This window comes from Grus americana, chromosome 2 (assembly GCF_028858705.1).
Source record: "Grus americana isolate bGruAme1 chromosome 2, bGruAme1.mat, whole genome shotgun sequence".
Lineage (NCBI taxonomy): Eukaryota > Metazoa > Chordata > Aves > Gruiformes > Gruidae > Grus > Grus americana.
The window spans coordinates 56119583-56145260 of NC_072853.1; the positions used below are offsets into that span (position 1 = coordinate 56119583).

At 40.3% G+C, this 25678-nt stretch overlaps 1 protein-coding gene across 10 annotated transcripts in view; it reads left to right on the plus strand.

Moving 5' to 3' along the window:
• Nucleotides 1-25166, plus strand: part of PTPRM (protein tyrosine phosphatase receptor type M) — a 502968-nt gene extending 477802 nt beyond the window's left edge. For all 10 annotated transcript variants that reach the window (XM_054814410.1, XM_054814411.1, XM_054814416.1 and 7 more), the window contains 10 exons: nt 1412-1528; nt 6134-6288; nt 6590-6725; nt 7291-7440; nt 7920-8093; nt 10423-10554; nt 13648-13773; nt 15601-15764; nt 17859-17994; nt 24270-25166. In XM_054814410.1, coding sequence (XP_054670385.1) covers nt 1412-1528; nt 6134-6288; nt 6590-6725; nt 7291-7440; nt 7920-8093; nt 10423-10554; nt 13648-13773; nt 15601-15764; nt 17859-17994; nt 24270-24323 — 1344 coding nt within the window. In that variant the 3' untranslated portion in view covers nt 24324-25166. The remainder of the gene's footprint in view (nt 1-1411; nt 1529-6133; nt 6289-6589; nt 6726-7290; nt 7441-7919; nt 8094-10422; nt 10555-13647; nt 13774-15600; nt 15765-17858; nt 17995-24269) is intronic.
• The last annotated feature ends 512 nt before the right edge of the window (nt 25167-25678 follow it).

Genomic DNA, 25678 nt, shown 5'->3' on the forward strand with positions numbered 1-25678 from the left:
CAAGAGTAGACATGATAGTGATCCAAATATTTTGGCATGAACATGGGTTTGAGAAATACTCTACCAGTTGTGAAGTTTTGGGTTTTTTTTATTTTTCTATCAGTTTTCCATTAAATATTTGAAGTGTTTTGTTTTTTTACCCAACCCATTTAAGTGTATATTTAAGTAAACCAGTAGATTCACATGTATTAAAAGATCCAATTTACATTTTCCCTTCGGTGAAAGAAAGAGAGAAACCATTCCGTGCAGCAGATGTATAACAGATGCTACTCCTAGCACGTACTGCACTACTGGACGATGGCCAGATGCAGTGGTGGTAGCAGAGCTATTAATGTGAGAGAAAAGAATAAAAGAGAGAGATGTAAGTAATATGTAGGCTTCCCTGCGCAATGTCTTGTCCACACAAATGGAAAGGAGGAGGAAATTCTTAAGTCTGTCAACTATCTACATCATCATATACAGTCCCCACAACCACTCGCTTTAAAAAATAGCAGAATAATAGTGCACATTTGAATATGTTAAATACTGTGAAGTCTGTCCCATCTGGACCACACCGGGGCTCAGAAAATCTGAAATACAGTTCACAAACCCCACTATCTTTCGATCTCCATATCCCAGGATCAATTTGCCAAGAACGCACAGCTCCAGAAGCCTACTGAAATCAGTATGGGGAAGGGGGAATTCATCTCCCCTAACCTTAGCCATCAAGAAGCCAAACACCTAGGCGAAGGTATCTAGACTCTTTTCACAGTTAAAAATAAAGGCACCTCTAGAAGGCATCCGTTCTACTCATCTTAGTTTGAGCTGAGATGAATCCCAGCCATAGTGCTTGGGGTCATCTCGTGAATTGGTGTTAAAGCCCAGACATAGAACCCATCTCTTGACTTCAAGTGTTGAGTTTTGCCATTTGACCTCTCATCAGTTCCTTTGGAAAGTTAATCTGAGAAAACTGATACTTTTCTAACAGTAGAGAAGATCCTTCCTGTCCAAAAAAAGCACATTTTCATTTTAGAAGGTAAGAAGATACTTTTGAGACAAATCACCAACTAGAGGTTAGGGAAAAAACCTTCTGGTGGTAGTTGTCCCTCTGGGCACACCCTGCCCCGGAAAGCACAGGAAATGAACAGTTACTGTAACTGAGTTGTGCAGGGTATAAATATCCCTTGTGCTCCGTACAAATTTGCCTTACTTCACTAACCACAACACAAATCTCACCTGTGACTCTGAAAGCTATCTTTAAAAAAAGAAGAGGCAATGTCCCTTAAACATTAATCATTTCCATGTGCAGAAAATGTGACTGTTTTGCGCGTGACTGCATTTTAAAACAGAAGTCATTGCACAGAATACAGAATGGATTCAGTATGAACCTTCTAAAATAAACGAACCTTAATTTCTTTTGTATTTTTTAAAGGTCAAATGCTGCAAATACTGGCCAGATGACACAGAGATATATAAAGACATTAAAGTTACCCTAATAGAAACAGAGCTTCTGGCTGAATATGTGATTCGAACATTTGCGGTAGAAAAGGTAAGTTTCCAGATTGTTTTCTTAAATGCAATGGTATCTGCCTCAGTAACTTATATACAGATTCAACTTGGGAGAGTTAAATCTTTTGACTGACATCCCGGTTTTGTAGCTGGTTTTTGGGTAAACGACTACTGCCCTCTTATGGTAAACTCTGTTTTTCTTTAAATGCAGCAACTTTTCTGTGCTTTCCATCACTGTTGGTCCCTGCCTGAGTTAGAAAAAGTGATGTTCCTTGCCTAGGAGAAATCGAAGCCTCCCGCCCAGCAATCAATTGAAAAACACATTCGTGCTGTTTTCCCATCTAATGTTCCCCACAATCATTTTCTGTCTGTACCAGAGGCTGTATGCACCATTATTCAGAAGTCCATGGTGGAGAATACTGTTATCTGTTGGGCCGGTGTGTTCCTGGTCTGCAGAAGCATAGTTGAAACACACTCATTTTCTTCTCAAGGCAATTTCACTTTTCTTGTGGAATCCGTCTTTATATGGAGAGTTCCAATCAGTGTGTTGTATTACCGTTTATTAGAATGATGCCATGAATTTGTTTGGTGCTTCCCAAACAGCTTACAATATATGGACAACATACAATTAACAAATGCATTTTGTGTCAATTCAGGGGTTTTATTCAGACTTCATTAAAGGACAGAAGTGTTTTAAGTATATGTGTCAAGACTCATTTGAGTTGCAGAGCAACAAGGAAAGGACCTCTTTGGAAGACTTGATATTCCTAATGACACACTGAAGTAATGTTCCCTCAGTATCACCCTGAGTAGATTTTCAACTAATTAGCTTAGAAAACTCCTTTTGATTTAGTTGCAGTACCTGTGATATACTGGTTCTCTCTAATGATGAAATGGTATTCAATTATGGTTTTGAAGAACATAATCTTTAGCATCAAAGAATCCTGCACCCAAGTAGATGAAACCACCAAAAAGACGACCCAACAGGGTCTCTGTACATACATCTTCAGTAACAAAGGAATTAGTTTTTTTCCTGTTTTATTCTTCAATCTAATACTTAAATATGCATCCATACAGCGACCTGAGGGTAATGATAATAGAATTATGCGATTTGAATGAACTGAAATATTGTATCATGTTTACCACTATACATATTGTACATTGAAGCCATTCAAGCCTGTTGTTTCCTTGCATTTAGATATTTTTAATAAACAGATGAGAAACGGTGGCTACACTTTGAAGTAGATGAAGCACTGGTTGATTTCTATTCTGCAAATTTTAAGCTCATGCTTTGATGTTAGCTTTTCATTTCTTAACTGGGACTGGAAAAAAAGACCTAGAGGATTTTACAGTTGATCATAACCAAACTGTCTTGAATAAGTGCATTAGAGCAGATAGAGATAAAAGGCACTAAACATTTTATTTCTTAAAAAAAAGCTCCATCTCAAAAGATTTCATTTAGACACTGCTTTTTAATAGTTGGTAGTTTTTCAGTAAGCCTCTAAAAGCAGTGTCAGTGTAGTTTGAGTAAAGTACATTTGGTTTTACCCTATTTTCCATATTTTTTAACTCTTCCAATGGTACTGGAAGGTCAAGTCTGTACATCTCTTCCACCATAATTCTCTCAAGTTTATATTGCTGATGTACTGGGACTGATACTTTTCAGACTCTCTAAGACCAGCTGCACGATGAGAGAGAGTGCACCCTAAGCAAATCTGCAAATAATACTAAGTGAAGAATGGTGTTGAAATGCTGAACACTGGAGCCTCAGTTCCAAAGGACTTGAAGATTTGGCCAACAGAAACTAGTAATTCAATAAGGAAAAAATGCAAAGTTCTGTGCCTTTTGGTGGACTAACCCATGTGTCAGTACAGGCTGTGACATCTTCGGACAACATCTGACATCCAAGATGATTAAGGATGTAGGACATATGAGCTGCAAGGGGAGGTTAAAAGAGAACTGGCCTTGTTCGGTGTGGTAGAGATGAGGAGGAGGGGTAAGGAAGATCTAACTGCTGCCTGCAACTACTTCAAAGATGTTGAGAGAATCAGGGACACCAAATTCTCCGCGTTCCTTTCAATGGTAGTGGATGGCAAAACAAGGGGCAATGGCCAAGAAGTTGCAGCATGGAAGGCTTGCACCGGAAAAACTTCAGGAGGAGGGTAGTGCAGTGCTGGAGCAGGTTACTCAGAAAAGTTGTGGAATCTCCGTTCTTGGAGGTCATCATGGCTCAGCTAGACAGATCTAGTGTTGGCCATAGACCCACTCTGAGGGGGAGGTTGGACTGGAGAGCTCCAGAGGTCCCTTCTGACCATCTTTTCTATTTGTGGATGAACATCTCATACCTGCTCCTAAAATACAATTTAGAAGTTGATTTGATTGGAGATAAATTGATCAGTTATTTTATTTTTTTTAAATAGCTATTTGGTAATTATTGAGGAGTAGGGGGATAATGATAAGAAAATTGAATCCAAAATTACACTTTGATTCTGAAGACCACTTCCTAGATATGCTTTATGTTGTGTGCATAAGCAGTTCCTTTGGAGCAGTTCCTTTACAGTGCAACAGTTAACTCAGATGAATTACTCAGATAGTAACATACAGCAGCACCATAAGTATTTGTAGCATTTTTTAACATCCTAGTGTTTGTTAGCAATGTACACCATTTTCTGTTTGTTTCAGCTGAAAGAAAAAGTACAAAATACAGCCTTCCCAAGCTGAGCATATGCTTTTATGATTCATGCAGTTGTGTTGCTATTTTGGGTTTAGAAACCAGCAGGGAAGCTACAGACATGAATATCATTCTTTTGTAGGTATAATAAGCAGACTTATTATAAAAGTACCCTATATGCAAAACCTTTTCTAAGTAGCTGAGTGTTACCAACGATAGACAAAAATGCAGTCAGTATGACAGACAGCATTTTCAAAACTGATGCACAAGATACACAGGACGTATCCTGATCTGCGCAACAGCTGGGCACGTTATTTTGGAGGGGCAGTTTACTTTTTGTAAGTTGCTTGAAAATCAAGGCTGCGTACAGCATGAAGAATTTGTGTGGGGTGCTCGTTTCAGTCCTCAGTTTGTGTAGTCATGGCATTGCTTTTTTGTATGGGAACTTTGTTTCTTGGAGGGTTGTGGGCAGTTGTCATGAGCAATATAAAAGTGTTTGGGATATGGATACCCCACCTACGCACAGCTATTTACAGAGTTGGAGGCCTTGCTTACAGTAGCAAAAAGATGTGTTAACTAACACACTCTAAAATCCCCAGAGTACTGAGACCAAATCGTATTTGAATGTTTGCTGGACTGTCTCAAAATGCAAATTTCTTTGTCTGTTCCTGGGTTTCAATATGTTTTAAAATTGGTTTTTAGGATATAAGGTCATTTCTGTTGCAAGGGTGTGATCCACTCAGTCTACACCAGTGTCGCATACGCTCTTCAACCTTCTCCCTTGCCTGCCTTTTTGTGTCGCAGTTTCCGAGGGAGATGAGTGTGGATGTTCCTCTGAGCAGATGCCCAGTCTCCACAGAGCCCCAGCCTGAGCTGTCAGAGCAGCAGGACTCCAAAATACACCAAGCCCACTCCAGTCACGTAGTACTGGCACAGCCAAAATTTCTCAACCATTGAAAATCCCAGACTCTTTCAGCTTGCATACTAGCAATAAATTAGGAAGTTTATATTCCTTCATTATGCAAAGAGAATTAGACCTTTTATATGCAAACCAGCTCAAGACAGGAAATACATCTTTAAGAAGAAAAACTGTAAACCACCGGTTATTAATATCACTGACATTTAGTCCAGCCTAGACATGATATGTCATAATTTTGCTGTTTGCTTATGAAATATGTATGATGGCCTCTGGTCTGTGGATTTCTAATGAGAATAAAATACTGGCAGCTACATTTTTAGAGGGGAAAGGGGAAATACAAGCACTAAGAAAATCAAACTTAGCCTACACACCTCTAATATCCAGACTGCTCCAGAAAGTCACATGGGAAATTACTTACACAGTCGGCTTCTCATTCATACCTGTCTTACCATATCCATGTCCTTGTAGGCTGTGGCAAATCACTTGAGGGGTGAGCATGCGGAGGGCTACAAATGCAGCCCCTATGATTGGAGGTGCGAAAAGGTTTCTTACTATTCAGCTGTTTCTTTCAGACCAAGAAGGAGACAAATGATAAGGAAAATTATGCTGAAATTGTAGTTCCCTGAAGTCAGCAGCAAAACTCCTGGGGAGAGCAGTGGGGGAAAAAAATGTTATCTGTGCTGTATGTTCATGGCCTCGCTGCTGACCTGTTCTGTGATCATGGCATGCACCTTAAGGCCACAGATTTCAAAGCAACCCAGTGCTTAAATATAGAGATGAGTGTCTATCTTGTTGCTAAAAGTTTCTAACCAATCTAGTGCTAAATTAGTCAATTTTGTTGTCAGGCTTTGAAACCAGTTGATACGTAACCTTTGGACTTGCTCTCCTGCTATGAGAAAGCTCTCCAACAATCCACAGAGACAGGGGTATTGGTAGGGGAGGATTTTTTCAGCAAGGCTCAAGCTTCTGAAGTTACATTCTTACAATGCCTCTCGTCCAATTTGTTTCACATTCCAGCTTGTTTTTTTCTTTTTCAACCCTTGTCTTTTCAACAGAGAGGTGCTCATGAGATTCGAGAAATTCGGCAGTTTCACTTCACTGGCTGGCCAGACCACGGTGTACCGTACCACGCAACAGGCCTGCTGGGATTTGTACGGCAGGTCAAATCCAAGAGCCCACCAAATGCTGGTCCTCTGGTTGTTCACTGCAGGTAGGCAGAACAGAAATCCCTTTGTTGTGTTGTCCGCTAAACTCAGGACCTTCTTTTGCTTCTCCTGCACCGTGTAATCCCCACACAGCTTGCTAAAACCACTGGAGCTCTACTCACAATAACTTAATACCTAAAATATAAAAAAGAATGGAAAAAATGAGTCTGAAACTCTGCAAATGCCTGAATGCAAGGCTTAATTTCAGTAATCATCCCACTGGTCAAGTACCTGCAAGATGAACCCTTGTGCTTTACATTTTCCAGTACACTGCTGAACATTAACTGTGCTCTTCTTTTACTTTAGTGCTGGTGCTGGCAGAACTGGATGCTTCATTGTTATTGACATCATGCTAGATATGGCAGAAAGAGAAGGTGTTGTAGACATATACAATTGCGTGAGAGAGCTTCGATCTCGGAGAGTTAACATGGTGCAGACCGAGGTATTGTTAATCTACTGGAATACTGCCTTATGCTTTGCAAGAAAAAATATTCTTCTAGCCCATAAAACTAGAGGTTCTTTGTGGTTGGCACCATCCAGAAGGTAGTTTATTCAATTATATGCAGAAAATAATTCACGCACAAACTTGAAGAACTGCTGCCCAAACAAGTGCCTAGTTTGTGCTGCAGTGGCTTTTATAAAAAGGAAAATCATGAGTGTTTCCTCTCCAGGGAAGATTGATTCTTGTTGAGGCTTAGTTACGTGATAGCACCTACAGAACTATGCAGAGGAATGAGGAAACCAGAAACATTTGAGTTTTATCATGGAGTATTATTGCACTTCTGTTTGTAACTGTAACTAGTTTGAGTCAGTCCCTCTGTATTCATTTCTAAATGAATGGGATAAAGTTTTGTTACCTGCTGTTGTTCCTTCTGGTCTTGCTTCAGTGACATTAAAGTCAGAAAGAATTAGTGGGGCAAACATATTGGGGTTTTTTGGGGGGGTTTAACCAAAATTCTAATAGCATATGTTCTCTCTGACAGTAATTATTTTAATTTCTTTACCAGGAACAGTATGTATTCATCCATGATGCTATCCTGGAAGCCTGTCTTTGTGGGGACACATCTATTCCAGCTTCTCAAGTTAGGTCTGTGTACTACGAAATGAATAAATTGGATCCTCAGACTAACTCCAGCCAGATCAAAGAGGAATTTAGGGTAAGTTGTGGCTAGCAGTATCTAGAAGCCATACAATTCAGCTATACTGAAGATTTCTGCTTAAGTGCTTGCTTTTTACCCTGTGAATTTTGGAGCAGGCCTGGGAGGGAAGGACTGAAAAAAAAAAAAGGGGGAAAATAGTATGATGTCTCTAATTGCTATTGAATTACGCTAAATCATAAAAGAATTCAATAGGGTAGGAGTACTTCCCTTTTTACTCAAGGGAGGTATGTCAATACCTTCTGCTGTCCTTTTTCCAGAAGGCAGGTTACTCTGCAGCTGTCTTTGAGGTTATTTTTCAGATGTGTATGCTTCCAGGATTTTTTCCTTCCAAACCCTGCTGACTGTGATGTGTTTTCATTTCTCTGCATACTGATTCCCACTGAAACTGAATGGTGAGCTGATCTGTTCTTAAATATTTTGGGATGCTTTCACTGCTGTGTTAATTTTTCTGTTGTATTGTTTACTCTTTTTGAAAGACTTTAAATATGGTGACTCCGACACTGCGTGTAGAAGACTGCAGCATAGCACTTTTACCACGAAATCATGAAAAGAATCGCTGTATGGATGTTCTGCCTCCAGACAGATGTCTGCCTTTCCTCATAACGATAGATGGGGAGAGCAGTAACTACATTAATGCTGCACTGATGGATGTAAGTCTCCACTACATCATTAATAATAAAAAGGGAATAAGCAGCCCTCCAGACTGAGCAATGCCAGAAAGTGGAGTCAGCATAAGAAAGCTGAAATCCTTCTAGCTTGTTTTCCAAAAACATGGCACAAAATCTTTAAACTCCCAAGTACATTTAGGATCCCACATATGTTATGTCACAGCCAAGGTTCCAAAGACATGCTCAGAGAGCAAGTTAGGGAGTTTTGATAGATTAAAAGTGTCTAGTTTTCTCCCTAGTGCTTGAATTTTTAACCATCTGGCCTAGGAAAAAAAGAGTTACCTATTAAGACACTGAAGCAGTTAAATAGGATAATAAGGTTTGCAGCAATATTTTAGTTCCCTTTGTTTCTAATTTAAACAGTAATTAACAAAAAAAATAATTGTCTGTCAGCACAAGATAATACACAAGCCATTACTTCAGTGTTTCCGTTTGTCTGAATGGTTTCTCTTCATGTGTGTGTAGAATTTTTTTTTTTCTAATGCATCTATGATAATTCTAATCCTGCTAATAGAATATCAGTAAAAAGACACTTAAACCACCCTTACAGTCTGTAGATATTTATAGCCTATCTTTGACAATTTAGAGCTATAGTAATTACGGTTGTCAAACACATGAACAACAACAAAACAGAGGTTAGCAAAGAACGAATACATTGTAAATGGCCTTTTTTCAAAAATAAAGCTAGAGTAATAACAGTTTATAGCAGTCCAAGTTCTCAAAGCATTTTCGTAAAGTAAGCCTAAGTTCAAAACACTCCTGTGCAAAGTGTATTATCTTTATGTTTATCTATGTAGAGAAAGTGAGAACAAAAGTTAAGTGACTTCTCTAGGTTCTCACAGTAGGTCAACGACATTTCGTATTAGAACGGAGCTTCCTTGATCTGCAATTTGCAATCTTGCCATTACATCATCTTCATTCCCGGAGAGTTCAGTACTGTTTTGTTCTGTAAATTAAGTACCGCTCAGAAAGAGCAGTGCCTCAATATTTGCTTTGAAAGTGCTTCCCTTCTACACTGTTGAAACAATGAGCTGGATCCAAAAGTGCGTCTGGGCAAAAGGATCCGAGGGAGGAGGTGATTTGGGTCACTTTCCACCTGACGCACCCCAGCCAGGCTCCTGCAGTGTCCCTGCACTGACGGACAAGAGCAGACATTTGTCCCTCTGAACACTCCGTCTCCAGCAGGCAAGATGATGCGTTTCACCGTCTCCACTTGCATCAGTTGAGATGCAGTTGGATCACCTCATATAAACCTTTAGAGCTCACTTGGAGCAAAAGGGGTAGCAAGCATAATTTGCATTATTCAGTATTAGAATGAGTTTGAGAACAATTTTCCCAAAAAAACTGCTGAGGCTTCTAAGAGAGGGAGTAATGGAGAGCCCTTTGACCATCTCTCATCTGCATGCAACCTCCAGCAAGACAGGACCAGTAGGATAGAAGGTGGCTGACTGATGTACCAGCAGCATTGACACCTGCTGATTGCAGTTTGCTGAAACCAAAACAAAGAGCTGAAGTCTTGCACATCTTCATCTGTACCCCAAAACACACTGGATTCATTTTCTGCGGTCTCTTCAGTGACTGCCTCTGAAAGAAAGATGCAAATAGCTGATCAGATTATATCTCTGTCAGGGTGCAAATACGTCAGTTCAGGGCATGCAGAGGCTTCTCTGCCCTCCTTAATGAAGGCAATGGCACCCCCCCCGACAATTGTCTCAGTATGGCCATGCTGGCCTTCAACACCCAGGAGGACGTAAGTGAAAATGCTGGTGTGAGATCCGCAATGGAACAGTTCCGCCAGACAGCTCAGTCAACAACAGCTCTGGTACTGAAAAAACCAAAGAGCACTAAAATTTATCCCCTGGGTATCCTCGCTGCTGTCAGAAAGACAAGAATTTCAACAATATTTCTGAAAAATAACTAAGTATTTCCTTTCACAGGCATCATTCAAATTAACAGCTAAGTGCAGACAGCCAAGATTAATCTGTCCATTAACAGCTCAATACAAAACTGTTGCTCAAAATTTTGTAGGAGTTGTATTGGAGGCAAAAACCTCTGATGATTTTACTCCATGCCTGTGGCATGAAATAAGTTTCAGAAACAGAACATCTGCAGAAGTTATATTCTGCCCAAATACAGTTTATTAACTTCGCAGCATATAGGATCTCAGGAAAGAGCTGAAAACAATGTATTAATTATATAGAAAATAGAAATAATGCTTTCAGTCCCAAAATTTGGGGGCTATGACTGGCATTCTGCTAAATGGATTTTTATGTCTTGCCATTCTTCTCACCGTCTTGTTATTTCTTTGCAGAGCTACAAGCAACCGTCAGCTTTTATAGTTACGCAGCATCCCTTACCAAATACCGTCAAAGATTTCTGGAGACTGGTCCTAGATTATCACTGCACTTCAATAGTTATGCTGAACGATGTGGATCCTGCACAAGTAAGTCCAGAAGACTGCTTCATTCAAAAGAGGAGTGCTAGTGCCTCAGCATTTCAGAAAAGCTTTAGGACATAATTAGTTTTATAAAACAACATTAAATACTAACACACTAAAAAATTTATTTGTACCTTGCAGATACACGTAGGGAAAGAGGAATAAATCAGACCATCAGCAGCGTCTGCACCAAAATGTTAATGCGGACACACATAAATGCATGCACCCATAATTTAGTCTGATAAGAAAACATGCTTTGGGAAGAGCTGCTAAAAACCAGAAAATGATGCTTGTAGAATTCTGACTCAAATCTGAAACACACTAATAATAGCCAAAAGTCATAAACAGAAGCCAACAGCCTGAAACAGGTCAATGACCTTGGTCTGCTTACTGGGCGATAGGTGTTCCCAGCATGAAAATCAGTGTTATGTTTGGCACAAAATGACATTGTTAGCAAGGAGATAGAAACGAAACAAGATTGGAGACTAAGCATCCTTTGGAAGAGAAAACAAGGCAACAAAATGTATGGGGGAATGTAATTACCTTACAAAAGAGTTGTGCATGCTGTACATGTTCTTTAGAGAATTGGAAAACCGTACCTACTGGTTTGGCAATTTAATCACTAGCATTAATCACTGAGCGTCCTAGAGCCTGGCTCACAACTGCGCAATTCCAAATTCTTACGCAGATATAACTTCCTTGGTTCCAACAAACTGCACCAGCCGTCTGTTGGAATAACGCAGTGGTAATCTGGATTCTTCAAATGTAAATATTTGCTAATTATTGGTTAAGAGCAATTGTTGGTTTTTTATAGCAGACTGCATGTCATTTTTATTCATGATATGATCAAGAATCTTTTTTGCTTTGTGGAGTATTGTGGATACTTAGAAAAATGTTTCCTCTTATTTCTTTTTAACATGAAGAATTTGTTTTTAAAACATACTAATCTTCGTTTTGTCTTTCAAAGGAATGCATGGAAAATCCACACACTATTTTAAAGACTGAATTTCTGATTCCAAGCCCTTAACTGTCTACAGGGAGAAAAATAGAAATGAAAGACAAAACTTTTATTCATGAGTCTAAGATTATTTTCTGATGCATAAGGAAGGACTCAAGGGAGTCAGACTGTTAGGGACTGCTGAACGGAGTTTTTTTAATTTGTGGGCTGTGTTTTGAATTTACAATAGTGCATGGCTATTTCAAGCGTTTATTAGCCTCACAGGCTTTTAAAAGCTATTGGGATATGCAGTTAATGCACCTGCCTCTGCAGTATGTTAAACCTTTTCCCTCTAATGTGAGTAACAATCTTTTCATTAGGAATAAATCTCAAAACCCTCAGAGCAAACAGAAGCGGAGAGAGGGCAGAGCTTATTAAAAACACGCATTACATTCAGATTTATTAACAATTACAGTTATCATTATTATTTATGTATATATGGAGTGTTTACAGTTCTGTTTAGATATTACAATTTATGTGGATTGTTATGCTCTGCTGGGAAATGAAATTCAACCCTTCACAGTGACTCTGACTTCAAGAGAGTCGTAAGCATCACATGCATGCAAAATGCGCAGACCTAAATGCTTTTGGTTTCTTTGGAACTTGAAAATCTTGGCTTCCTAAAACAGCTCCAGCAAACAGCTCTGCTTATTATCATTTAAGCATTTTTCAAAGATCTGTTAGAACAGTATTCCTATATATTTGAAAGACGTCTACTAACTTGTGCATATGTTAAATGATCTGAGCCCTGGCATTTGCATTAGTTGTACGCATTGTATTTTTCTATCCTGTACGCTAGCATATTTCATAATAAAAATTTCTGTAAGATTTAGACAATATTTGGAAAGTAATTTGCTCAGCAGACTGAATCGTGCAGGGGCTTTCAAATAAATGAAAATATATTTTCCTACTTGAAATTTCTGGTTTTAACTTGTTAAAGTGAACTCCTGCAAATCAGATCCTGTTCTCTTTTTAATTGATGTAGTAAATGATTATGTTTTCCTAAAATGTAGTCATCTCTAAACAGCTTTGTTGAGGATTAAGTGTTATAAGAAATGCAAAACAACATCTGGAGTAAATGTGATTTGTCAGCTCAGCTCTGGATCACCAACAGTAAGGCAGCAGAATGAAGACCACAGCTGTTTTACTGAATGAAATAAAGTTCCAAATATGACATCAATGCTTCTGCAAGCAAACAAAATTTCATGAGTTCATACTTAATTTTGGTGAATGCTTGCAAAAGCTACACACTTGAACTGCTCTAAATATCCCTGGAAAAAAATCACTAGGGTTTTTATAGAAAGAAATGGACAAGCAGAGCCTAGCTTCAAAAACCTCCCTGCAAAGTGTTGATTTAATCTTTAAACTACTAACACAGATGATAATTGGTTCCTGGATTAAGCCATCATGATATTATTAGACACTAAAACTGTGCAAGATAATGGCAATATTACTTCGTGATCTTTAGATACCTAGAAGTAATGTTTTCTGAGCACTAAAGAAAGCATAATTACTATTTTCAGGTGGCATTCATAAGATGAAATTGAGCAGTTGTTGAAAATTCAAAGCAATGCTGATACTAGCCAATATTGTCCGTCACGGCTGAAACAGATGTGAAAGTTAAGTCCCGAGTTTTGAGAACTGATGCACCCTTCATCGTATAAAGCACACATTCTGATGTAGCTTAAATTATTACCAACTTTTCAGGACAGTTGGAGATACCAGGCCTTTGGTCTTTAGGCTTCACGCTGTGTCTGAGATATGGTAATATTTGACAGCATCCCCCGTCTTGTCATACCGTATTGCGGGTTTGACGTTGAGCGTCAGAAACATGTTACTCCAAATACTGGAGAATGGCGCGTAGAGCGGCAAGCAATAGCATGTTCAGTTAAGTGAAAAGGCATTTGTTTAAACTTGTTCCGCACCAGTAAAAGCGAAGTGCTCGAAACTGGTGGAGGATGGTGCACTGTGTATTTCATAAAGATACTGTGTGAGAATTTCAGTAATAAATGTAGCGCAAAGAAAAATCTAGAAAACTATATTGAGGCAGCATGAAATTCAAAGTGATTAACTGTGCTTTTATGTGTTTGCATCTTCTCTAGCTGTGTCCTCAGTACTGGCCAGAAAATGGAGTACACCGACACGGTCCTATTCAGGTGGAGTTTGTGTCAGCTGATTTAGAAGAAGACATAATCAGCCGGATATTCCGAATTTATAATGCAGCCAGAGTAAGGATGTTATTTGCAAAACAATTCTGTCTCAGTAGATGAGTTGAGTCTACTCAAATCACAAAAAATGAAAGTTAAACTCACGTAAAACCAGTCTCATTTTTCAGCTTATTTATTTGAAAGCAATGGTGCAATACTGAGTCACACCATAATCAATGAGAAAAAAGCCGCCTCTGTGTAATTAAAGTAAAAAATATTTCAAGTGTGTTAAATGCAAATGAAATAAATGCAGTGTTCAGATTGTATGGTAGCCAAGAAATGCCAAAATCGGTGCTCATTTCAGCAGTTTAAAATTAGCCATCTTGCTTATTTGTATCCTGTGTCATGGAAGCAAGCTGTGCACCAATACTAGGCATGTTTTATGTTTTTCAATACCAGTCCCAGGCTTTCAGTGAAGATCCTATCCCACTAATCACACTTCACAGTATATGTAAACACTTCAGAGGGACAAGTACGTTCTCATACCCAGTTGTTATGCTCCCGTGAAGTTGACAGAAGACTAAACAAGGCATGTCTTTCAAGCTGAGTGGAAAAAAGATTCCACCACGGACCAGGCATCTCTTCCCATCCAGATGGAGACAGCCTTTGCAGTGGACTGGGATCCAGCCCCAAAGAACCGTAGCTAGGAATAAGCAGCACTCCCTGCTGAAATAAGTGGGGCACTGCCCTGAGATTCAGTAGCTCTCAGGATATGAAAGGCCTCAAAAACACACCCCAAAACATGCTAATATCTGAACAGGGAAGCAGATTGTAAGCTGCAAGATAATTCTTTAATACTATGAAGGCCTTGCATTTGCAGTAAATGTGGTGCCGTAAAAACACAGTCTCCAGCAGCGTTAATGTGAGCTCTAGCGGGCACTGGCTTGGGCTGATGTGCTTTGGGAAGTGGGGCCATCAGCTGAAAGAAACTGGCCAGGAAATCAGTAGATTCCAAATTTTGACATAAAGTAGACAAAACCCAATGAAGAACATATCTAATGCTGCATCCACTTTGGTTTATTCCCATATCTTGTTAATCTTACATCCTCTCTATTACCTCTTACTCTAGAGAAAAAATTGTAATGTCAACATTTCTGTGTGTTGCTCATTTTGAAAGTGGCACTTAAATGCCCTCACTTTGCACAGAAGTGAAAGTGGCAAATCCTAGACGACAAAAAGAGTTTTCGTGTGTGTGTGTGCGTTTATTATGCCCTTTTCAAAGGACTGTAATTTTCTGCCACTAACACTTGTTCTATGCTCCTTTTTTATTTTAAATCACCATAAAGCAACTGTTCAGTAACGTTTCACCAGAGGGGTTCTGACTGCTGCAGTAGCACACAATCAAATAAAATGTAGTTGGATATTTTTATAAGCTGGAAACATCTGAGAGTTTTGTTTGGTTTTTTAAATGTTTCGTGCTTCAAAATATCTTGAGAGGTTTTGACCTTTCTTGTAAAGACAGACAGAAGCACGCAAACATTCTTCAAAATGCTGAAGCATATAAAAAAAGGTATATAATTGAAGTTGTGTTGCAGCTCCCTCATTGCTACCAAGTTTCTGCTTTGCTATTAATTAATTATTTTCTTGATCCTCCAGCTGTACCATTGCACTATTATAGTCTATTTGTATAGCACTCTGTTTAAAACCTGTTGTTCTAATAACTCCATTGGAAATTAAAAGTCATAACTCCTTAAGAGCAGTTGAAATTACATTAGTAGTTTGTCAGCAGTGATCTGCTTGAACAACGTTCCTCACTGATACAAATATCTAAATTATGCACCAAAAAAAAAAAACCAACCCCAAAACAAAAGCTGTTCTTTTTCATGCTTGTTGTGTCAATCTCTACAGCCCCAAGATGGCTATCGGATGGTGCAGCAGTTCCAGTTCCTGGGGTGGCCCATGTACAGAGACACTCCGGTTTCTAAACGCTCCTTCTTGAAGCTCATCCGCCAAGTGGAGAAGTGGCAGGAAGAATATAACGGGGGAGAGGGACGCACGGTTGTACATTGCTTGTAAGTACTGGAAACAGAACAGAGAAAGTAAGGGAACACTGTTACAGAATTTGTACCAGGTTTTAAAAGATTTGCGAAGAGGTGAAGAGGCATCTATCTGATCTTGAACTGGATAAATAATACAACTGCTCATTTAAAAGCTTTGAATACAAGAGGAATTGTATAATTTTGTTATATAGGGTCATTAGTTTCCCTCTCTGTCCCTTGATAGACCCCTGTGAAAAGATGATGGGTACAAGTTAACTCTATTTTATATAAAGATGTCCAGTGACTTTTGCAAATGGAAAAGGTGCATATTCTTTCAAAGTGAATCAAAACTGTACCTTCAGAACAACGTACCTTTTATTTCTACAGATAAGGACTGTAGAAATAAGTGGTATTGGGGGGGTGATTCCTCTTCCAGACATAAAGCACAGAAGTAGAAGTGGCGTGATAGACCAGTTACGATGATCCTGTAATTGCCTTACCTTTCTCTAGTAATGGCATGTATTTTTGTCCCCCTGTGACCTTTCTGCTCCACTGAGGCAGGGTTTCATCCACTCTGCCACCATCCTTCTTTTGATATGGCTTAATACTTGTACACGCTGTTTGCCCTCAGCAGTAGCCGATCTTTTGAGACCGAATCTTCAGTGCCTGAAGTTGTATCCCTCGTCCTCTAAACATCTGTTTAAAGATGCTGCCATGATGGAGAAGGGACATGCTAACGGGAAAAGCACACGCTAACACACTTTCAAAAGTTGGGTCCCAATGTTAGAACAATGGAGGAAAATCTAAGAGTGTATTAATAATTCCCACTATCACTGACCTTGAACAAGTCATTGCTCTTCAGTTTCCCCATCTGTAGAATGGGGATAATAATACTTTCATCAAAGGAGCATTGTGCAGTGTGATTAATTAATGTTTTGAGATCTTTAGCTGAAAAGACCCTTTTGAAGTGCAAATTACTGTTATCTCTGAGGTGGCTGATGATATTAAATAGTTGTACAACATCACACATGCGTCACTTCCAGGCAGTAAAGAAAGAAAAAGCTCTAATATAATCCTTTTAAATGACTTTATTTTAATTAAAATTCTCAAAGAGTCCCACAATATCAGGCAATGTTTTGGCAGCAGAGAGCATTCTTTTCATACTGCCTGGATGTGACAGATGTGCGATGTTGTATCTTCCTTTGAAAATCAACCATTTGCGAAGCTGGTTTGAAAGACCTGCTACCTAACTAGTCTGCGCTCTGGTAATTATTAAGGTTTATTATTTTCGATGAAGCGCAGCCTAAAGATTCTGATTAGAATAGCTGTAGAAATAATAGGGTTTCCAGAAAGAAAGAGATTCTCTTAAAGATTAAAAATAACCGGGGATAAAGTATTATTAAATACTGCATTTGATCATGCATATGAACGTTTGTGCCTGGCTTCTTTGTTAGCAAGTCACTTTGGGTGCTCATCCTCTGATACTGTGGGTGGAGGGGGAACACGTACCGTGTCGGAAGCAGGCATTGCCAGGCAGCCGCTGCCCACTGCCAGGGGCTGAGCGCAGCTGCCAGGGGAGTATGGCAGCACCACCTCGTGCCATGCCAAATGTCCAGCCACCAGAAGGGCTCCTACAAATGAGACTCGGGGCGCTTTTGCTGTTCCCTTAAAAAGCCTTTGGGTCCAGGAGGAAAGCACCAGGATCTGGAATAGAAGAACTCAAAGATCCACTTTGTCTGTAACATTTCCAGGCCTGATGCTCGTTGCAACCTTGTGTGTTTACAGTGCAAAGGGGTGTTGAACTGAATCTAAAAGTACCTTGTTCTTATGTTAGCATCCTCTTTGTGCTGCCTCAAGTGCTTACTGAAGGGTGATGTAAAACTCAGCCGTTCGATTCCATCCAGGCTTTCAGCCTGCTGAATTCTCAATCATAGCTTTGAGATCATTCAGCCCATTAATTCCAATTAAAAATCACATTCTGCCTAGCGATTGGCAGTCTGTGGGGGCAGTAATGTTCTGTGGTTTCTCCCTACTGGAACTCATGCCTTCTGTAGCCATCCCTGGTGCTGTACGAACTTGTAACATAGAGTCGATTGTAACCGAGCCATTTTATCATTTTTACTGTAGGAATGGAGGCGGCCGCAGTGGGACATTTTGTGCAATCAGTATTGTTTGTGAAATGCTTCGACATCAGAGGGCTGTTGACGTATTCCATGCTGTGAAGACACTGAGGAATAATAAGCCTAACATGGTGGACCTTCTGGTACGAGCTTTTTAACTGCACCACTAAATAGAAAATGTTCCTTTTTCTCAGAAGACTCAGTAAGATTTCCAAGATTTGCAGTGGGAGTTGTTCACAAAGCAAGGAAGTAATTTTCAAAGGGGATAATGAAGTCACTTCACTTGTAAGAGTATTTTTACACTGCTTTCTTCCCAAGGAGACTTTGTCTCTGTTCATTTGAATTTTTTAAGAGTTTTAAACTTTCAGCTGAACATCCTTATTAATTTTCTTTTCTAGCAGGCTGAGCCAAGTGGAGAGCAGCCCTTGCATGGTAGAAATAATAGTTATGTAAAATGAAATGGCAGATTTTCAAATTATATATTTTATAAATAGCTTAATCGCCTAATATTTATCAAAGCCATGAATTTCAGTTTGACATCCAGAATATTGCATTTAATTATGGTTGCTCTATCTCATAGAAAGATTAAAGAAGTTCAGAAACAAGGGGCCATGTGCAATTATTTTCCTAGAGAGTGTTTTATGAGCCTTTTTTTTTTAAATGGAGAACTGCTGAAGTGCCAGCTGCTATGCCACAAGAGCTGCGGAACAGCTTAAACCAGCAGGTTCTTACACTCCAGTGTGTAGTTCTGTACTTGGAGATGGGTGTAGCGTGATGATACCCTATTCTGAAGCCTGGGCTATAAAAGACACTGTTTTACAACATCCTGCTGTAGAGGTGGCTGCTTAAGAGGCAGCTGTATTCAATTTAGCATCATAGGCAGGAGGAAGCAGCATCTGGGCAGTTTCAGGGATGCTAAACCAATCTGAGCTAATTTTGCAAGCTCTGGTTAAACAACTTCAGGTCATATTTCAACATCTTTTCTACAGAGTGCATAGAGTAGGCATCTCACAGAGCTGGTCCAGCCTCTTGTAATTTTAGGAGAGATCCCCCCTCTCTCAGATGAGCTACTGAGATCTAGGTGTGAAACACACTGGAGAACGGGCAGAAAGCAGGAATTTCTGTTGGGAAGAGTGAGGCTTTCAAGCTCACGAATAGATGGGTAGGGACACCCACTTCCCCACCATCACTGCACCTTATCTGTCCCATAGAAGAACGGCTCCCACCACATCCTCCATTGCAGTGCTCTCATCTAGCCTACCTGTGAAGTCCCAGACCCTCCCCTAGATGCTGCTCTGGCTAGGCTCATGGAAAAAAGCCAGATGAGGCCAGCTGTGCAAAGCGAGGAGAGAGTTTACAAGCAGCACCATGAGGCAGCAAATGTGGAACTATGAATCTTGTATCAGTGAGAAACTATTGCGCTTTCACAGTGGTGGGAGGGAGCAGCTCAGTTGGCTCCTCTTCCTCTGGTTTATATTCTCAGGAGGAGAATCATCATGCTGAGAACCATACATTTTTATTTCCTAGATATTAAGAAAAATGTCCTACTTCTTCATTCAGATAGTATAGTTTGGATAGAGACTTGGCAGGCCTGCTGTTCTCCGTTCTCCCAGAGCTTAAGTCCACAGAACTCACTGATCTCTTATTCATTTATTTTATAGAAATAAAAAGAAAATTACCAGTGTGAAGATGCACAGTTGAAGAAAATGCTCTCTATAAATTCCCGTTCGTGACAGTTCACCAGGTGTAAATTTATCAGGCAGCTGTCTCCATTTTTCAGCAGAGATTTTTTTTTTAATCAAAAGCTAAATGTATTATTTTAGAATATAAAAATAGCTCTTAGTAAATTGAGGATGGTATTGAGAATGTCTGGATGGCATTGGGGTCTTGTTAGGCCTTTTTATTAGATGATTTCAAAGCACTTGTGAAGGAGATCAGTATCGTTTTCCTTATTTTACAGGTAGAGGAATGAAGGCAGGGGATGATCAGAATTTTCCCCATTATCACGTAATTCACTGACAAAGCAGAGTTAGAACTACATCTCTTCAGTCATGGTCCACTCCTTTGTAGGAACAAATATTTGAATTAGCAAGGTTTCAATTTCCATGCAGATTGTTTCATGGTAAAAGGGAATCGGGACACTTGAGTTCTTTTCCTGATCCTGTTACTGACTTTATCCTTTGTGACCTTTCTTATATTAATGTGTCTTTGCCTCAGTTTCCACATCTGAAAAATGAGAATAATACTCATCTACCTTTGTAAAATACTGTGGTAAAAGATTAAATGCTCAGAATTATAACAGTATTTCACAAAAATAGTTTCAAGACTGCTTTATCAAAACCTGTTACGCACTTTCTGATTAGATGAAGGGCAATCTTTACATTCCACACCTAGAGATTCATCTCTTAATTTCATTGAAAACTTTGTTTTTTGTAAAAATCTCAATGCGACATCCATACAACATGGAAATCTATGAAATTCTTCAGCCGTCATGCAGAGGTAGCACATGGTATTACAAAATGTCTCTTACAGAATGCCCAAAGCATTCTGTGATAAATGTTATTGGACCTACCAGTAGGTATCCTAGAAAAAAAAAAAAATCTAAATATACCTCTCTGAAGGTAGCTAATGTAAAGAGACTTCTAAGATCCACCATCAAGTGAATAATAAAAATGTGCAAAGGACACACATGAGTGAACACAGTGGGAAATAATATATGTCTGCTCTTTAAGACAGGTATTGGGTTTACTAAAAGTGACAGTTATTCTGCTGGATCAGTAAATCAGCATAAAATGACCATGGAAAAATGGAAATGGATAAATAGCTGATCTCTTGTTTCAATCTCTATTATGTAGTTATAGAGTAATTGTCATTTATTTAGAAACATATATGCAATAAAAGCAGAAAAGGAATTATTTACATAATACTTCTTTCTTTCCTTTCTTCTTTTTTATTCTTTTCTCATTCTGAAGAAGACACAAGCAGTTTCTGGAACCCTGCAGGATCTTCAAACCTCACATACAGCTCGTTCATAACTTAGGTGATATGTGCACCTAAGAGTTGTTTTGTTTTCTAGTGATAGCTCTCAGTAAAAGAACTTAGAAATTGTCCATGCTTGTTAATGGCTTTTTGATTGTTGTCATATTATTCGGTCTCTTAAATGTTAAGGTGGACTCTCTTCTCAGCTAAAATGTGACCCAAAATCACAAGTACAGGCCAACAGACTTAATCCTTTTAAATGTTTGCTTCAATGGAAAGGAGAACGTATCTAAAGTGCAATTGTAGGCTTCCTACTTGTCGGGTTGGGAAGGTGAAGACTGAGTGCTGCCAGCTAGTTAACTGTTGTTGTTACTATATAGCAGTACATGCTTGGTTAACTGTTATTAATTGATTAAAGTGTGTAAGAGAAAAAGGCATTTCAGTGGTAAAAATAGTTGTTGAACTGGCAGGTATTTCCAAGCCAAATTTTTAGAAGCCAGAGCATTTTGAATCATGGAATCCTCACCTAGCATTTCTTTCAGCTTTTTTGTTTCATTGAAATGTTTGTAGTATTGCTAAATATGGCAAGTAGCAAGAATGAAAACAGAAGAGGGATATGTGTGCACACACAAAACTGTGAAGTCATCAGTGACTGCATCATTTAAAGTTGCAGAGTGAGCGAGGGTCAGTCAAAAGCATTGGCCTCTCTGTACCGCTGAAGATGTGAAGGGTGCAAAGTCACAACCCTTCGTCCCCAAAGGTTGCAAACTGGGGTTGCATGCCGTGGGAAGGGATTTCCCTGGCATAAGCCCCATTTCCAAGCAGCTGCAAATAAATCCAGCAGGTCTGTGTTTGAAGCACAGGGTTGGCACCTGAAAAACGTAGCCTGGGTAACAGAAGAGCTGTTAAGAGCCCAATTTAGTTGCTAAAACTTAATTGGAATGAATCCAATTAATTTCATAGAATCATAGAATCATAGAATAGTTTGGGTTGGAAGGGACCTCAAAGACCATCTAGTTCCAACCCCCCTGCCATGGGCAGGGACACCCTCCACTAGACCACGTTGCCCAAAGCCTCATCCAACCTGGCCTTGAACACTTCCAGGAAGGGGGCATCCACAGCCTCTCTGGGCAACCTGTTCCAGTGCCTCACCACCCTCACAGTAAAGAATTTCTTCCTTACATCTAATCTAAACCTACCCTCCTTCAGCTTAAAGCCATTACCCTTGTCCTATCACTCCCTGATAAACAGCCCCTCGCCATCTTTCCTGTAGGCCCCTTCAGGTACTGGAAAGCTGCAATTAGATCTCCCCGGAGTTGCCTTTTCTCCAGGCTGAACAACCCCAACTCTCTCAGCCTGTCCTCACAGGAGAGGTGCTCCAGCCCTCTGATCATCTTTGTGGCCCTCCTCTGGGCTCGCTCCAACAGCTCCATGTCTCTCTTGTACTGGGGCCCCCAGAGCTGGACACAGTACTCACTCCAGGTGGGGTCTCACAAGAGCCGAGTAGAGGGGCAGGATCACCTCCATCGACCTGCTGGTCACCCCTCTTTTGATGCAGCCCATGGCACAGTTGGCTTTCTGGGCTGCAAGTGCACATTGCCAGCTCATGTTGAGCTTTTCATCAACCAACACCCCCAAGTCCTTCTCCTCAGGGCTGCTTTCAATCCATTCCTCGCCCAGCCTGTAGTCGTGCTTGGGATTGCCCCGACCCACGTGCAGGACCTTGCCCTTGGCCTTGTTGAACATTATGCAGTTCGCACAGGCCCACCTCTCCAGCCTGTCAAGGTCCCTCTGGATGGCATCCCTTCCCTCCAGCGTGTCGACCCCACCACACAGCTTGGTGTCGTCAGCAAACTTGCTGAGGGTGCACTCCATCCCACTGTCCATGTCGCCGACAAAGATGTTGAACAGTGCTGGTCCCAGTACCGACCCCTGAGGAACGCCACTCATCACCGTTCTCCACTTGGACATTGAGCCGTTGACCGCAACTCTTTGAGTGCAACCATCCAGGCAATTCCTTATCCACCGAGTGGTCCGTCCATCGAATCCATGTCTCTCCAATTTAGAGACAATGATGTCATGCAGGACAGTGTCAAATGCCTTGCACAAGTCCAGGTAGATGATGTCAGTTGCCCTTGCCTTATCCACCAACGCTGTAACCCCATCATAGAAGGCCACCAAATTTGTCAGGCATGATTTGCCCCTAGTGAAGCCGTGTTGGCTGTCACCAATCACCTCCTTATTTTCCATGTGCCTGAGCATAGTCTCCAGGAGGGTCTGCTCCATAATCTTGCCAGGCACGGAGATGAGACTGAGCGGCCTGTAGTTCCCTGGGTCTTCTTTGTTTCCCTTCTTAAAAATGGGGGTTATGTTCCCCCTCTTCCAGTCGACGGGAACTTCACCAGACTGCCAGGACTTCTCAAATATGATGGAGAGTGGCCTGGCCACTTCATCCGCCAGTTCCCTCAGAACCAGTGGATGCATCTCATCAGGTCCCATGGACTTGTGCACCTTCAGGTTCCTTAGATATTCTCGAACCTGATCTTCTCCTACAGTGGGCGGTTCTGCATTCTCCCAGTCCCTGCCTTCTGTGACCTGGGCAGGGTGGCTCAAGCATTTGCCAGTGAAGACTGAGGCAAAGAAGTCATTGGGTACCTCAGCCTTCTCCGTATCCTGGGTAACCAGGTCACCTGTTTCATTCCGGAGGGGACCCACATTTTCCCTCGTCCTCCTTTTATCACTGACATGCCTATAGAAGCTTTTCTTGTTGTCCTTGACATCCCTGGCCAGACTAATTTCTGTCAGGGCTTTGGCTTTCCTAACCTGCTCCCTGGCTGCTCGGACAGTTTCTCTGTATTCCTCCCAGGCTACCTGCCCTTGCTTCCACCCTCCCATTTCGCTCACACCTGATCTCCCAGTTGCCTGTTGCACTGAGAGAGGACAGTATTTCACTGTGGGTTTGGGCTGCACATAGAGGAGGAACAGTAAACAGTTCTCGCCCTGAAATGTAGCAAGTATATGATCAACATTAAAATAAAAGTTACGGTCTGGAAAGTACTAGACACTGGGTCTATTTTAAGATAAACATTTCCAGGGAGGAATTTTAGTAACTCCAATTCTGGTAAAGTGCTACATGAGCATTTTGACAGATGGCAGAAGGGTTGCAAGTCAATTTGCTTACGTGTAATCAATTTTTCTCGTACGAGTGTATTAGAGCAGCTAAATAGGCATCTAATGTGAGCAGTACCCTAAGTTACTGTGTGTAGTGTCTATTGTCTGGTTAATATAAAGATTTTCTTATCTGAATATAAATTGGATTTGCAAACTGGTTTCCACTGACAAATGCTGATAGTAAATAATTTTAACAGAAGAGAAATATTGATCCCCTTAATTAAGTTCTTTCAATATCTGACTTTGTGGTTTTCTTTTGATTTTTCAGGATCAATACAAATTCTGCTATGAAGTGGCTTTGGAATACTTGAATTCTGGCTGATTGCATAAACAGCACAGAGAAAGTTCCTCCTTTCACCACCACGAACAAAGCAAGCCGCTCCATGATATCTGTGTAAATGAGATGAAGACTTCTCAGTGTTATGCTTATACTGCTTTGTATAATTGGCTCTTTTGAGGAGCCCGAAAAGATGTTTATAAAACTGCTTGCACTGCCCATTTTCCACTATAATGCCGCTGCTTGACACCCATATGAGCGTACACCAAACCACATGGCAGTTGTTGAACACTGTATTCATACATAGCCATTGACGTGGTGAAGCAGCATAGTCCTCTGGTAAATAAGAGAGCACAATTATATTCTTATGAAGAAATTTGTACTTTTCTGTTATATTTCGTTGCCTGTGATTCTCAGTTATTGTCACAGCCTAGTGTACATTTCTGTTCTGTGGAGAATGCTGTCTGCATTTTGATAATATATGATTTTAGTTACGTTTGTATTCTAACACGTGCATAATAAATGAATCATATGTAGCTTATCTGAACTAATGGAAAGACATGTACCAAATCATGTTAACTTCGTTGAGTTGTAATTTCTATCCACTTTGTACCATTTCAGAGAGAGAATCTTGATAGAAATACAGTTAGAAAATGCAAAATGCAGGATGCTCAGATTAATATATCCAAAGCTTTTTCATTTGTTTATATTGTAAATATTTTTTGATTTCATCAAATTATTTATTCATTAAAATGAATTTTTTTGTGAAGCACAGTGAGTGACAATCATTTTTATTAAGCCCTGGAAATGCTTACTGTATGATAGTGTAAACATTTGTTTACCTTGTATGGATTCTCAGCTCAATAAATAATTACATACATGATAAAATCTCGTTTAATTTAATATCTCTTGGCATCTGAGTGCCTTCAGCTAAGCCTCTTTTCAGATTAATTCTTGTAAATACTGAGCTACCTCCAGAGCGCATTTCTTTGTGATCCAGTGTTGATCCAGCCAATAGCAAGATGTGCCATGCCAATATATGAAAAAAGGTGAATCGTACGTTTAAAGAAGCACGTGCACAAAGACGGAGCCTGAAAATTGTCCTGCTGTATGAAGAAGAGATGACGTTGGGCTTGCCGTACTCAGACTTGTCACAGCGTTCCTCTGCAGCCCTGGGCATGCCCTGCCAGTCGCTCTCTGCTGCTACCAAAGGGCTGACGGTGCATTTGTTCTTGGGAAGAACGACTGCCCTGAGGGTGAAGTAATTCCTCGTGCTAAAGGTACCAAGACTTGAATGACTGGGGGAGTTAAAAAGTGAGTGGAAGTGCTCTGTTACCGGTTCTGCCAGGGGACAGGTTTACATCATTAAAGCTCTTGCCTGTCCTGAGAATGGCTGCACT